The 15889-nt window shown below is 39.2% G+C and overlaps 1 protein-coding gene across 9 annotated transcripts in view; it reads right to left on the bottom strand.

The window, feature by feature from the left end:
• Positions 1 to 15889, bottom strand: part of Ube3a (ubiquitin protein ligase E3A) — a 75602-nt gene that overhangs the window by 16739 nt on the left and 42974 nt on the right. For all 9 annotated transcript variants that reach the window (XM_042697483.1, XM_042697477.1, XM_042697482.1 and 6 more), the window contains 2 exons: positions 5293 to 5591; positions 2714 to 3960 (listed from right to left, as the gene is read on the bottom strand). In XM_042697483.1, the coding sequence (XP_042553417.1) occupies positions 2714 to 3960; positions 5293 to 5591 (1546 nt within the window). The remainder of the gene's footprint in view (positions 1 to 2713; positions 3961 to 5292; positions 5592 to 15889) is intronic.

The raw sequence follows: 15889 nt of genomic DNA, 5'->3' as shown, positions 1-15889 counted from the left end.
TTCTTATTCTTAAAAATAGCCTGAGTCAACCAAAGAATGAACTCAATTATAAAGGGTACTACTTGATGCACATGTTTAATTTAAAACAATCTTTAATTAATATCAAAAGCTGTTTGGATATGCTACTCTTTCAGTCAGCTTCTAGACTCTACAGACAACAGAGTGCTAGTGAACAGCATTAAACTATTACAATGAGATTTTTTTTAAGGGTATCCAGATAAGTTTAACATTTTCATGTTTTCCATAAACAAAGGCAGAACAGTTTGTTATGTCTTAAGAATAAACTTTAAATATTTAAGTAATAGCCCAGTCACCTATCTGTGCTTGAGTCCTGGAATCCTGAGTTCTACTTCCAATTTTGCCACTGATTTCTGCAGGTAAGAATCTCTATACATTTCATTTTTCTAACATGTAATAAGGAGTTCGAAGTGTTTCACTGTTTAATTGTATGATGCTAAGAATTTATAATGCTGACTACTTCATTCTCTCATTCTAGTCCTAAGAAACTTCTTTGAGGACAGAAACCAAGAAGAAAGCTCTTCAATTTGAATAGTAATAAACAGCACTGGCAATTGAATTAAGCACAATATAGTGAAGATATAAGATAAAATTAAGCCTCCCTGGCCCCACCCAAGTAGTGCCGGCCCTTTAACTCAGGGCCTGGTGCTTGTTAGGAGACACTCTACTACTGGAGGTGTGCTAACCACCCAGCCCCTTCTTGTACTGCTTATTTTCAAGGAAGGCTGTGATCCTCCTACTTGTGCTACCCAGTGTGGCTAGGGCTCATAGATGGGCCCTGCTGCACCAGCCGCTGTGCTTCTCCCATAGCTGGAGTAACAGGTACATACCACCATGTCCAGCTAAGAATCTCACAAACTGCTTGCTGTTGAGCTGGCCTTGAACTACAATCTTACAATCTTCTTAGCCAAGATGTCTGGTTGATCTTACTTTTAAACCACTCTGTAAGTCAACCAGTTAAAGAACCAAGTTTATGGCTCAATGATAACTAAGGGTATTACCAAGGGTCATTGTGGAAAGTAGGTCAGATTGTAATGTTCGACCCCAGATACAATGGGACAGGGACTTTCGGGTACTGAGCTTTACATTTGTACCTCTCACCATTTGTCTTGATTTCTGTTTTTGGATTCCCTTATCCAGTTGCACATTTTAGCCAATCTATTTTGTTTTTTGTTTTGAGGGTTTTTTTTTTTTTTTTGGCCAGCCCTGGGGCTTGAACTCAGGGGGCCTGAGCCCTGTCTCTGGGCTTCTTTTGCTCAAGCCTAGTGGTCTACTATCATTTGAGCCACAGCACCATTTTTGGCCTTTTCTGTTTATGTGGTGCTGAGGAATCCAAGTCAGGGCTTCATGCATGCTAGGCTAGCACTCTACCACTGAGCCATCTTTCAAACCCTCCATTTGTTTTTATTTTTTTGACAGTCATTGGGCTTGAACTCTGGGCCTGGGCACTGTCCCTCAGCTCAAGGCTAGAGCCCTACCACTTTAGCCACAGCACCACTTCTGGCTTTTTTCTGCTTTTGTGGTGCTGAGGAATCGAACCCAGGACCTCATACATGCGAAGCAAGCACTCTACCACTGAGGCAACTTCCATTTGTTTTTTAAGTAGGCACTCAAACTCCTAAAATTCACTTACTAATCAGAAAACAAAGTCTCCTACCACCTTAAATTCTATCCTAAGCATGCTAGTTATTTAATGTCTTACTATTTTCCCAGTTTCATCTCTCTGGAGCTGACTGATGATACAGGGGTTATTAATCCCCATATTCTTAGAATAGTTGCTATTTTCCCAGAAATTTGCTCATATCCTCTTTAACATGCTCTATCAAATAAAACCCTCTCCCTCTCCTCTTTGCCTCTCTCTCCCTCTCTCCTTTCTCTCTCTCTGTACTACACTGCACTGCAGTCATCTTCCCAAATATTGGTCAGCAACATGGTTTTACCAGAATATCTGGGGATATTATCAGAAGCACAGATTCCTAGACTCCCCATCAGAACTCTTTTAATTTGAAGTCTGGAAGTCAGAACCTTGGTTTTTATTTGGTTTTACTTTATTTTGAAAACTTTATCCCATTCAGAAATTATAAAGGCAACCAACTAAAGGCACCTTACAGATGGTAATTCTGTCTTCTTCCTCCATGCCTACAGTCTATCTCCTTTAAAAAGCAAAGTAAAAAAATTTACATGTACAGTATATCTTTGGGAAAGATTTAAGATGAAGAGAGAATATCTCTCTTTAAAAAGAGGACTTCCAAGTCTTACTTGACAACATGCACCAAACTGTCCTTGTTATTTCCTCTAGCTCAAGCTTTTCATGACAGAATGTACTGGACGTCATGTATCTTTGTCAAGTAGCTTTACTGTATTGCTTTTGTAACTACTTCCCCTCACACTTCATACCAGGTATTACCACACTGTCCTTGCTTCCACTTTCCTAACATGCTGTTCTTTGCTGAAGAAACTTTTAAAATTAATTTTCAAGACTCAGAAAATCTCAAGATAGGGTCATCATCGGATAAGGGTCATCATCAGATAAAGATAACCAAAACTTGGGAGTGAGACACAAAGAATGTATAATATTCATTAGAAATAACCACTGTGTGCCTATGTCTATATCACTTATTAAATGAATTCGCGGGCGTAAATCAATTATCTCCATCAGCCTTTTAATTTAGTACTGATGTTAAACCAAACTTACCCGGACAAGCGCATCATCTATGATATGGTCGCGTCTGACTTTGAGTCTCAAATACGGATTCAACTGCTGTCCTTGAACTAGGCTGTAGAGAACAGTGATTCTTCGTTCACTGTACATGCGAATTCTATTGTCATAGTACAGTCCCAAATTTTTTGTGACAGCATTCAATATAAAGGGACATGTCATAAAAGAGAATTTGTTCTCTGTTTCTACTTTGAAAAAAGTGTAATCTTTATCCATTTCAAGAACATCATTCAGTGGTTCATTAATGAACTCTTCAAAAGAGATAAGTGGTTTCCGACAATCCAGAGTTTTAACACCAAGTTCAGTTTCTAGTGGGTCCACTCGAGGACCTTTCTTATTCCTTCTTTCCTCTCCCAAAAGCTCTTGAAGTGTCAATTCGCTGGACTCAGGGATGGGCTCCTCATCATCTTCTTCATTATGGTTTGTGTCCACTTCCCCTCCCACTACATTTGCATAGTAAACCATTTTCAAGCACTTTGAAGCAGCAACAATGGCATCATCATCATTCACTAGATTTCGGCTGTTAAATTCATTGCTTATGACTTTATAAGTAATGAGTTGCTGAAACGTTTCCATCATTCTCCGAATCTGGTCTGCACTGTATTTTGACCACAGTCTAATCAGTTTGCCTTGGGCTGCAAGAGGTAACTTGCTCATAGCTTTGCAAAATAACGGCAAGGCCATTTCCAGGTACTCAGGACTGTGGAGATTTCTATTCTCCATTACGATAATGAACAGATTCAGGTAATTAGGATCTCGGGAGTACACGTTATGATATGTCAAATCACATTCCACATTAGGTGACAAATATACAAGTGCATTGAGAAAGGCAGTTTCTATTTTTTCATTAGAGAGCAATCTTGTGTAGACCCTTCTAATTGAATCAATATCTACTGACACATCCTCACAGCCTAATTTTTGTACATTGTTTTCTCCCTGTGAGCTATCACCTATCCTGGAGGAAGACGCTTCTGAATCTTCTTCCATGGCAGCAGCAGAACACGCAGCTTTTTCCTTTTCATCTTCATCTTTGTCTTCATCCTTTCCTTGAAGAGACTTTAGTTCTTCCTTGGTATGTTGTTTGATTTTCCGAAAACTCTGTACCAATGCCTCAGCACTAGAAAAAACTCTTCCAATGACACGAATTAAAGGGGAATAATCCTCTCTTTCTCTACATAATTCAAGAATTTCATATACCAGCTCTTCAGTTAAGAAACTCACATCTAAAAAAAAAAAATCAAAAGAGAAAAAAGAGAAAGACCATTCATTTTCGTAATACGTGCATGTTTACTTTAAAGTTCTAGTGAAAAACAGAATAGCTAAATATTATAAAATAAAATAGCCAATAATCACATTAGAATTCTTTTTTATTTTTATATACATACAAACACTGTAAGGCATGTTGAAAGTTTTAATGACTACTTGCTCTATTATAAAGGACAATATAAAATGGCAAGGGAGTACTGAAGAAATGGCTCCAAAAACTTAAACTGCAAAAATGCCATCAACACTACAAATCCTATTTGTGGCCCTCCTCCATGAGGGCCCTTAACTGTAATTTCTTCTAAGGGCTCAAATTATTTAATTCTCAAGTGTGAAAGATTATAAAATACAGATATCCTTTACTGTTTTTAATCGTTTTTAGAGACACAGTCTTGCTGTGTAGCATAGGCTGCCTTGAACATCCTACTCCTACCTCAAACTCCGAAGCGCTGGAATCAGCTGAGAGTCATCACCCTGGTTTAGGTATCTTTTACTGAACACCCTTCTTGAAAAGTGAGAGGGCCTATTTCTCATTTTCTAATGACAAAACATCTATTATAAGTATCTACTATAAAGAAATAACCCAAACAGGACATGGTGGTATTCAGGAGACAGAGACAGAAGGGTCAGAAGTTTGAGGTCAACCTGAGCTTCATAGTGAATTGCAGATACCTGGGGGCTATACAAGGAGAACGTACCTCAAAAACCCCAAAAATAAAAATAAAATGAATAAGCTTTTGGATATATAACATTTTTGTCTCTTAGTCAGCAAATGATAAGGTGATGACCTGATTTAGGTGCAGTAATAGTCTACCTGACAGACAGCAACATTCCCAGACTTACAGACCCCTCTACGGATTATCTTGTTTTTCTGGGTTTTTTTTCAGCATAAAGTCCTGGGGATCCAGAGCTCATGCCAGATATTTATTCCAGCTATTCTATAACTTAACTAGATCTTGTGAGCTTGTCTAAAAAACTTAAATGCATCTTAATCCATTTTTCTAGTGAAAAATATTTTAAAGTTGCAATCAGTTTATTAACAAATAAACTCTTGAAGTATAAGCTGCTTCTGATCAGCAACTACTAGATGTATAAAATGTAGTTAAGACAAGAATTCAAAGTATTTCTGTCCTATTCACAATTAAAAGCTGGTCTCACTATACTATGATGCATTAAGGTCACACAGTATAAGACAAAACACAGACCCTCACATTTAAATCTCTCATATGGCTTCCAAACAAGCATGCTCAATTAAAAACATGTTACCTTTAAGATATTTAAAAATATCTTACCTTTAAAATCAATCCTAGGTTTTCCTTCCTTCTTGTTCATTTTTATCTCCGAGTTGTTAGGGGCACCTTTTGAGTTCTCAAGGTAAGCCGAGCTTGCTCCTTTCTTGGAGGGATGAGGATCACAGAGTTTTGCATTAATCTTATAAAGCTCCAGGGCTTTAATAGCTGCTGCATTGTTATCCATACGAAGAAAAGTTGGACAAGAAGCACAAAACTCATTCGTGCAGGCCTCATTTCCACAGCCCTCAGTTAACTGGTGGTAGTAGCGTTCTATTAGATGCTTTGCAGCTGCTCGCTTCCTGTACCAAACATTCAAACAAGAAGCACAGTCACTAGTACGGCTCAGAAACAAAGCACAGCAGATCAAGGCAAACGTTAGTCAAGCACTAAAGTAACAAATTTACAATACTAAGATGAGATGTGAAAAAAAAATGAAATCCACTACTCACTCATAACCTTTGAGTAATGGAACAATCGGTATTTTCTAGGAAACCAAGACTAAAACACCAATGCTTGTCAAAGGTGCTGTTTTGTACACTATGCTTTGGTTAAAAATGGGAAGACACTTTTTTGGTGGTGTATGTGCTTAAACTGGATAACGCAACAGCTGGAAAATAGGTATTTACAACTCCAAGCTTGTTATTTTATCACTTTACTGATGAAATCTAAGTTTTCTCCTCTGCCCCTTTCATGGCCTGTGCATGCTACATACATAAGTGCTTCACCACTGCTGTACACCCAGTATTCCTGCTATTTAAGCACCCCTGCAACTCAAGAGTTGTAAACACTTGATTTGCAATTAAGAGTTTCCATTTAAAATAAAGACATTTTTCCAATTACCAACCATGAGAAATTTACAAGTAACCCTACAAATAAATTATCTAAAGTTGATATTATAATCCAAAATGTACAAAACTTGCTTCTAAACCTCCTTGGTAAATAAATCTAAATGGCAGGACCACTAAAAGATTTCAAACCCCATTAATGCAAAATCTAGCATCCCCTTACATTGCAAACTATAGATTAATGTAGATTAATGTCTTATCACAGCTGTCCCAGGGCAATATCCAAGAATACCAGACTACATGAACTATCTCCACTGGAATTTATAGCCTGTTATTTCTGAGATGCTCCAGAAAGTGGTGAACAGGTAAGTAAGGAACACCAGTAAGTCTAATTTTATCTGGAATGTAGGACTCTTAAACCAGCAAAGTAGCTTACAAAGAGTGGCAAATCAAACACATTCAGTTCATTCTGGTACTTACAGGTGCAAAACATTGTATGATAATTTACAACTCATGGCATGCAGACAGCAAAAAAAGAACCACAAAACTCACTCAAAAATTGTACAAATGTGACTGAGGTATTTTACTTATAAGTAGCTATAAAAAAAAATCACTTGGGTAGAAAATTTGTTCCTGATATAAATACATGCAAAATGTAAAAATGGCACCTAAAAAAGAAATATACAGAAACTTTAAAGGATGTATTGTCATTCTTCACTAAAGCAGATTTATGCTAAGCTCTCATAAACTATTGTGCAACTTCTGTAGTAATACAGTTTTTTTCTTTTTTGGAAGGAAGTTAATCTTAAAATATAAGTAAATATCATGAGTGAGAAATCTCACTTGAGGAAAACAGACAATTTTATGAAAATATTTCTATGTAATCTGGGAAGAGTCTGTGTCCAACAACAGGGGGTTTACTTAAAAGATTACTTAAGATTTACTTCTGAATTTACTGAATAATGAAAACAGAACAAGACCAACAAGTCAGTGGATCTACACTAAGTGTCAGCTCCTGAGTATTCTGAGCAACCACAATTAACTCTCTCCATCAACTTTCCCACTTTTAGGAAGTCCTTCCCATTCACCGCCATTTGTTGACTGGCTGGTAAAAACTCAACACATTGCCAGGAACTTGACATTGGTTAATTTCTCTGAATTCCAGGACTTAAGGATTATCTTCAGTGGATAGTCAGTGGGAAGACAGAAGTGAAGGAAGGAGTTAAATCTTTTTAGAAGCAAGACCTCACTTATGTAGCAGAAACTGGCTTTGAACTTGTGCTTCTGCCTCAGAACCCAACCCCCTCTTATCCCCCCCACCCCCAGTGCTAGGGATTACAGGCATGTCTTACCATACCCTGTAGCCAAATCTTATAACAATATCACACAAAGGAAAAAAAAACCAACTAGGAACATTTGGGGGAATATCCCAACTTGTTCATATGTTAAGTCATTGACATACTGTTTTCACAGACAGTAATTTAGAAAAAAAAATTCAAAAAAACTCTGGAGAAAGAGGAGTTACTAGGGTTTGAACTCAGAGCCTTAGCTTGCTAGCAGGTGCCTAAAATGAACCATACCTCCAGCCCTTTTGGCTTTGTTTTTGGATAAGGTCTTGCCTGTTTGTCTAGGGTGAGCCTTGGAACACAATCCTCCTGCGCACGCCTTCCAGTAGCTAGGGTTATAAGCCTCCAACACCCAACTCAGTTTATTGGTAGAGTTGGAACTGTAGTTATTTGCCTCTCCATAACTATTTTTCCTGGGTTGGTGTTGAGTTAAAATCGTACCAAACTCCACCTCCTGAGCAGTAGGGATTTGGGGTAGGAGCCCCTATACCAGGCTGTTCTTAACACTAGTAGTCCTCAGAAGTTTTAAGAGAAAAAAGAAACCCAATAGTGCATAAATGATAGGAGCACAAAACTGCAGTTGAATCTCATACATATGCATGTTGTCTGGTACCACACAGGACGTCCCTGAGGAAATAATGCTCTGTATTCTATTAATGTATCTAATTTTTGTTTTTTTGAGTCCGGCCTGAACTCTGGGCCTGAGCGCTGTCCCTCAGCTCTTCAGCTCAAGGCTAGCGCTCTACCACTTGAGCCACAGCGCCACTTCCCGGCTTTTTTCTTTTTGCTTATGTGGTGCTGAGGAATTGAACCCAGGGCCTCATGAATGCAAGGCAAGCGCTCTACCACTGAGCCACCTTCCCAGCCCTGTATCTAATTTCTGAAGACCAACGTGTGGTAAGCAGTCCCATTCTAGAAGGCAGTGTATCTTAAAAGAACTTTACTCTCAGGCCACACTGCCCAAGTTCATCTGCTAGTTCTGTAACTTATTACATGACCTTCAACGAGAAACTTTTTTGTGTCTTGGTTTCCTCATCATTAGATGGCAATATACATATGAAAATATACACTTGTGGTTGTGAGAATATCAAATGTGTTACTAAATATAAACTGCTCAGAAGCTTGCCTGGCCGATTTAAGCGTTAGCTGCGGTGAGATGGCTATATTAACTCTCATTCCGCTGATACTCAGAAATATTAACTAACAAGTCACATATTTAATGAAAAGCATTCAATCTAATCTAGGCCAGACTTCAAAACTTGAACTTTAAATACTAGCACAGGGATACTGTGGAATAACTACCTCAGATTATTATGCTCCTCTGACCCCCCGGCGACAAACTGCACCTTCACTAATAAATGACTAACGGGTGGTGCTACCAGAACCTTCATTACACTGGTAGAATAAACCACAGTGAGCATTACTTTTGCCTCACTACAATGACACCCCGAATTATCTCAGCGCATCTAATTTAAGGCATTTAACTTTCAGTTGAAAGGCTGCACAGTAATGACTCTTTTAGGAAAATGCCTGTTTAAGGTCAAAGTCTGTACAGATGACTCACCAAAGCACAGTTCCTGTGCCCACCACCTGTTTTTTAATTTAATAGCTTACAAACTTACAGTATTTTATATTCTTAAATGGATGAAAAAGTGACAATATTTATATATACGTAGATCAATAGATAGATATATGAAATCAATTTTCATGTCTATAAATTTTTTTTGGGGGGGGCAGTCCTGGGGCTTGAACTCAGGGACTGGGCACTGTCTGTGAGCTTCTTTTGCTCAAAGCTACCTCTCTACCACATGAGCCTCAGCGCCATTTCTGACTTTTTCTGTTTATGAGGTACTGAGGAATCCAACCCAGGGCTTCATTCATGTTAGGCAAGCACGCTACCATTAAGTCATATTCACAGCCCCTGTCTATGTTTATTGAGACCTGACATAGCTGTTTTCACACTGCAACCGCGGTTTTAACATACTGGGTAGCCTGGACAGCCTAAACTATACCACCTGGCACTTGACTGAAAAATTAAAAAGAAAAAGAAAAAAATCACCATCATTTACATGTCAGTATTCTCTCCACCCTTCCCTTCTCTGGCTTCTTCAGTTTTTCTCCTCAGCAGATGAATGCAATAAAATGGAGACCTTAAATCTAAGTATTACTGCAGATAAGAAAGAGAGGAAGGAAAGAAGGTGGTGGTGAAGAGGAGAGGAAGGAAAGAATTCATTTTGGGCATTCTTGACTGGGTCCCACTGATGAAACTTACCAGTCATTCATAAGCAAAACTCTACAAAAATCTGTAGATTTCTCATATCCCATCAACTTTCCTTACAAAACAAAACACAGTACTTTATGCTGCAATGATTTGTTAAATATATATGCCTTTTTATTTAGTCAATAATGAAGATCAAGTAAGACCTTCCACTGAGAATACTAAATGTTAATGAAGACACTTGAAAATACTTTTCCATCTAAAAGAAGTATTTTTTAATCATTTATCTAATTTCTCTTGTGGAAACAACTTGACTGACATCTTTAAAATCCATCTTGGGAAATATGCTGATGTCGGCAATGAGCTGAAATGCATACAAACAAAGGACTGGTGTGTTAGAAAGCAGTGGATGGAGATTATTAGCAGCAGCCTCTGAGCAGCAGGTACACGGCTGCCACCTGTCCAATTGTCTCAGTTTGCTATGTGCTTCAGAACTTTCATAGCACAACGCTGGGAGAAAAATGCTATTACCATATTGCAACTTTCTAGAAAGCAACTCTGCTGGCAAAGTGGAAGAATGATTTCCACAAGAAGAAGAAATATCTCAGTATTACCGACAGTATTAATTATCATGTTTGCATCTTCTAGTTTAGAACACCAGAACTTACCAAAGAAAAATACTATTATAAAACTAATAAAGAGGGTAACTACATACAGCACTTAGTTCACCCATTCCAAGAAATAAATACTAGAAGAATATATCCACATAAACAGCAACAAGCCATGGCAATCAGAAACATAAAACAATTACCACCATTGCAGAATGCAGAAACTAAAAAAGATCTTAAAAGTGAACTAAAATCCAAGACAAAGCAATAAGTAGAAGCACGAAGAAACCAAAAAACAACTCACAAAGTGAAGATGTGACAGTGAACAAAGAGCAGAGGATAGGAATTAAAATTATAAACGGCAATGATAGGATAGAAAATAATAAATTGAGACGAAACACAGAAACAAAGGGTGGCTAGATAAATATAAAGAAAAAAATGAGCCAGGCATGGCGGCTCATACCTATAATCTCACCTACTAGGAGGCAGAAATGAGAAGGGTCACAGTTCATAAATGGCCCGGTCATACTGTCAGCCTGTAAAGCTAGTAACAATGGTTTAGTGGGCAGTGATATATTAATGCTATTCCAACAATCTTATTAACCCAGAAGAAAAAGACAAACTCCTAGACACATGAAGTCTAAGATGAGCTGGGGACACTGGCTCATGCTTGTAATCAGGAGCCTGAAACCCGGAGGATCACAATATGAAACCAGCCTGAGCAGGAAAGTCTAAGACTCCATCTCATATTTATTAACCAGCAAAAACGTCATGTTGGAAATGTGGCTCAAGTTACAGCGTGAGCCATGAGCAACAAAACTGAGTAAGATCTTGAGGCCCTACAGTCAAGCCTATGTCCAAGCCCCAGAAACAAAACAAGAAACAAAAAACAAAGTTAAGATGAATCATAAGCTACAAACTGTAAATGGGCTTATAACTCATAAATGGAATCAGTAATCCAAAATCTCTCAAACAAAGCAAATCCCCAAACTAATACCATATGCTTTCATTGAGAAACAGAATCCCATCTAACATTTGAAGTATCAACAATACCCCTTCAAATTCTAGCAGTAAACAGTTGTGCAGAAAACACTTGCAAAAGCATCTGATGAGGACAGAATTTATTTATTTATTTTAATGTCTGCAGTGGGGCCTGAACTCTGGGCCTGGGTGCTGTCCCTCAGCCCTTCAGCTCAAGGCAAGCGCTCTGCCACTTGAGCCACAGTGCCACTTCCGAGGTCAGAATTATTTAGATATCAAAACCACATAAAGTTACTACAAGAAAAAAACACGATACAAGCTAGCCCACTGTGGCTGCTCACACCTACAATCCCAGTTGAGGCAGGAGAAGCAAGGCTAGACACTTTTAAATTTTGAAATGTTGGAGGGAATTGTATGGTTTTGCCTTAAATTATTAAATAGGTCATAAATAATGTGAACATACTCATATAGCTATATTATTTTTTCAATATGGGAAGATATGAGTAGAGGGAAAAAGGGAGAGGAAAGAAGGCAGGGGAAGAAGGAAGGAGGAAAGAAGGGAGTCAGTGAGGGAGGGAAGGAAGAAGGAAGGAATGGAGGGAAGGACGGGAGTAGGGAGGGAGGGAAAGCAAACGGTATTCCAACTGGAATAACTGGGATGTGTGCTAGAATGGTGGGGCAACTCCTGCGGAATAGCAAAACCTATTGCCTGTCTAACAATGTCTGTCCCTCTCAGATCTGCAGAGGAGCCAAGAAAAAAGACTTCTCCTGACACAAGCAAAGGTAAGCTAGAGACGTACAACAGCGCCCAATGCAGCTGCAGTCTGCAGCCAACTTCCACAACCCTGGTAGACTCTCGACAGTTCTGACAACTGTCCAGACTCTAAAACAGGAGCTCATAGTGTACACCTTCCACTATCCCCAATCTGACATTGTTGCTTACTATCTGGCACCATCTTGAAAGCACTGCTAGAGTGTGTTCTGGCCTGGAGCTAAGTGCCCACAGAGATCTCCTTTAGCCTGTGGTCATTCCAGCACACTACTCACATGGGTGACCATGGCACAGCCCCAGTGCTCAGATCCTAGGTTCAGCAAGCAGAATTTCCAGCTACTAAACCCACGCATTACCACAGAATCCTGGAACCTAGTGCACTTCCACTGAGAGAAAGCTGACAACCCTGGTGTGCCCTCATATGTCTATGTGTGCCTACGTCAGACTTCACAGCCAGGCAGACAGAGGTCCCATCGTCCTCTCAGAGAGCCTACTCCAACTGGTATCAAGCAGCAGCAGACAGACTCACACAGCAACCTCAGCACCAACAGTCTCCTGCCACTGCAAACACAAATATGCTCAGCCTAGAAGACAGAGACAGCTGCAGGCAGCCATGAGAGGATTACATCTGAAGAAACTGCAGATCACAGTACCGCACAGAATCAAAACAAACAAAACCAACACTCTTATTATACCCAACAATACATTAGCACTAGTTCACCAGAAAACAGAGACATTTAATGAGGAGACCTAAAAATGTAAAGTACAACTATCACACTGGAAGCACTGGTATCTACGTAAATATGTAAGAAACACGAGAAACCTAGGAAACATGACACCAAGGGAACATAATAATTCTCCTGTAACAATCCCCAAAGAGAAAGAAATTTTAAAACTGCCACTTACAAAGGACTTGGAAAAATTAATGATCTCAGGAAGCTACAAACTATTTAAGGAGATCAGAAAAAAGTCATGATACAAATGAGAAATTCAACAAAGTGATGGCAAAAGAACAAAATTAAAATTGTACTTAAATAACTGGATGAAATTAGAAACTAGAACCAGGAATGACAAGACACTAGATGCAACAGAAGATTTCCTGAGCTTGAAAAACATGCTTTTGATTAAGCAATCAGAGAACAAAGAAAAAAGATCAAAGAATAAGAAATTCAACAGCAACTACAAGACAAATAATTATATTATGGAATATCTCAAGAGACAAGAGGAAAGAAGGCATAAAAAGTTAGTAATTGAAACCTTCCCAGATCACAGGACAGAAACTGACACCCAGACAGATAAAACTCAAAGAACCCAGTTATATTCAATCCAAAAAGATGATGTACGAAGGCATATTATAAGAAAGCTGTGGGCTGGGAAGGTGACTCAGTGGTAGAGTGCTTGCCTTGCATGCATGAGGCCCTAGGTTCAATTCCTCAGCACCACATACACAGAAAAAGCCGGGAGTGGCGCTGTGGCTCAAGTGGTAGAGCACTAGCCTTGAGCTGAAGAGCTGAGGGACAGTGCCCAGGCCCAGAGTTCAGGCCCACAACTGACAAAAAAAAGAAAGAAAGAAAGCTGTTACAGGACAATGAGACAATTCTAAGAGTAGCAGGAAAAACATGTCAAATCATACATAGGAACTCCTCATTGACTAAGCAAAGACTATTCAGAATCACCTTAAGACCAGAAGCAGATGGGATGAAATATTTAGAGTTCTAAATTCTGAAAGACAAAAAAAAAAACAAAACTCTGCCAGTCAATAATATTATACACATCAAAGTTAATCTTCAGAAATAAAGGAGAAAGTCTCAGACAAGCAAAAGCTGATGAAATTCATCACCCTATCAACTCTAAAAGAAATGATTAAGAGTCCTAAATATAGAAGCAGAAGGAAAAGAAGTACACAAACGTATGAGAACGCATAAAATTCAATGGTGGCAGATAAAGACAGCACCTTCTTAGGTCTATGCAACACTGAGCCTGAGTCCTGGTTCAGGGAGGGCAGTGGAATGAACAAAAGCAAGGGAAAGCAACAGTAATAGTACTAAACACCAGGTGACAAACACCAGTTCTGCCAATACTGAACACAACTTGATTTAGGAAACAAAGCCTAGCACAAAACACTACACAAAATGATAGGGAAAAGAAAGATTACTCGTCAGTGGAGCGATGAGAGAAAGGTAAACCTTGGGAAGATGCACAGGTGCACCCTCAAAAAAGTAAAATAAAATCTGAGCCAGACACCAGTGGCTCAGGCAGGAGGTACTCAAGAGAGCTTGAAGACATGATTCAAAGACAGTCCAGGCAGAAGTATGCAAGACTGCAATCTCCAAATGAATAGCAAAAAATCAGGCTGCAGGCCTGGCTCAAGTGCTGAACCTAGGTCTGAGCAACTAGGGCTGAGCCATGGTCACACACGTGAGTAGTGTGCTGGAATGACCACAGGCTAAAGGAGATCTCTGTGGGCACCTAGCTCCAGGGCAGGACACACTCTAGCAGTGCTTTCAAGATGGTGCCAGATAGTACGTAACAATGTCAGTTTTAACAACAGTTTTGACAACTGTTCAGACTCCACAAAGATGCAGTAGCCTAAAACAGGAGCTCATAGTGTACACCTTCCACTATCCCCAATCTGACATTGAGGACGGCTTGATAGCCAGTGAGTGAAAGAAAACATTGGGTATTGAGTTCGAGGTCCTGTCTTGGACTCTCCCCGCCACCAAATTTGAAGCAAGAAAGGACTGCATACCCAGCTGGAATCCAGCCTGGGATACATAATGAGACAAAAAAGGTGGGGGGGGGGGGGGGGGGGGGGGGAAGAGAACCAGAATTAATAAGAAAGAAGAAATCTCACAGAAATGCTGAAATACCACTAAAAGAACAAACCATTCAAGTTACTGAGGTCCAGCAAGAACTAGAGAATGACAATGACACAAAAATTGTTCAAAGAGATGCTATAAGAAAAAATTTCAATCCTAGAAAGCTATACAAATGTCCATCTACAACATTAGAAGTCACTAGTCAAATTCACTTCAAGCTAGTCTATACCAAGACTTATTATAGTCAAGCTCTCAAAGTTTTAAGATAGAGGATTCATAAAGGAAGATAAAATACATTACATATACGACATGTGCCTGACAACAGACTTCTCAGAAAAAAACTGTTACAGACTACGGGAGAGATAAATGAGATTTTAACACTCTAGAAGGAAAACATTTTTCAATTTTCTAAGAATATTCTCTTGGACATGAAGGACAGATGGAGACTTTCCAAGAAAAACAAAGCTGTGAGAATTTCTCACCACAGATATGGCCTAAAAGAAACGCGAAAGGGAGTTTTTCAAACATAAAGACAAATTAGCAAATCAGAAGAAAACATTGAAACTGGCACCAGTAGCTCACAGCTATAAATCCTAGCTCCTTAGGAGGCCATAAAATCTAAGAAACCAAGGTCTGGAGCCAGCCCAAGCAGACAAAAAAATCCTCAGATTATTTTATTTTTTTTTGGGGGGGGGGAGAGAGTCCAAGACAGGACCTCGAACTCAATACCCAATGTTTTCTTTCAATCACTGGCTATCAAGCCACACCTCCAAACCGTCCTCAAGGTTCTAACTAGACAAGAGGGGAAAAAAGGAGAGGGAGACAGGGAGAGGAAGGAAGGTTTAAGAAAGAGTCAAACAGGGACTGGAGAGAAAAAAAGTGCTGCAAAGTATAAACCTCACTAGCAAGAGTAAGTAAACATACAAATTCAGAATGCACTAACATGACATGTAGCCATTGATACTTTAGCATAAAGATGAAAAACAAAATGACTAAAATATTAGCCCCATTAATATGCTAAGAAGATATCAGAGATATCAGAAATTCAAACTGTGAGGAGCAAGGGAT

Source organism: Dipodomys spectabilis, unplaced genomic scaffold, assembly GCF_019054845.1.
Source record: "Dipodomys spectabilis isolate Male_0828 unplaced genomic scaffold, ASM1905484v1 ptg000219l, whole genome shotgun sequence".
Classification (NCBI taxonomy): Eukaryota; Metazoa; Chordata; class Mammalia; order Rodentia; family Heteromyidae; genus Dipodomys; species Dipodomys spectabilis.
Note: the sequence above shows the minus strand (reverse complement) of the source record. Positions and strands in the feature narration are given on the sequence as shown.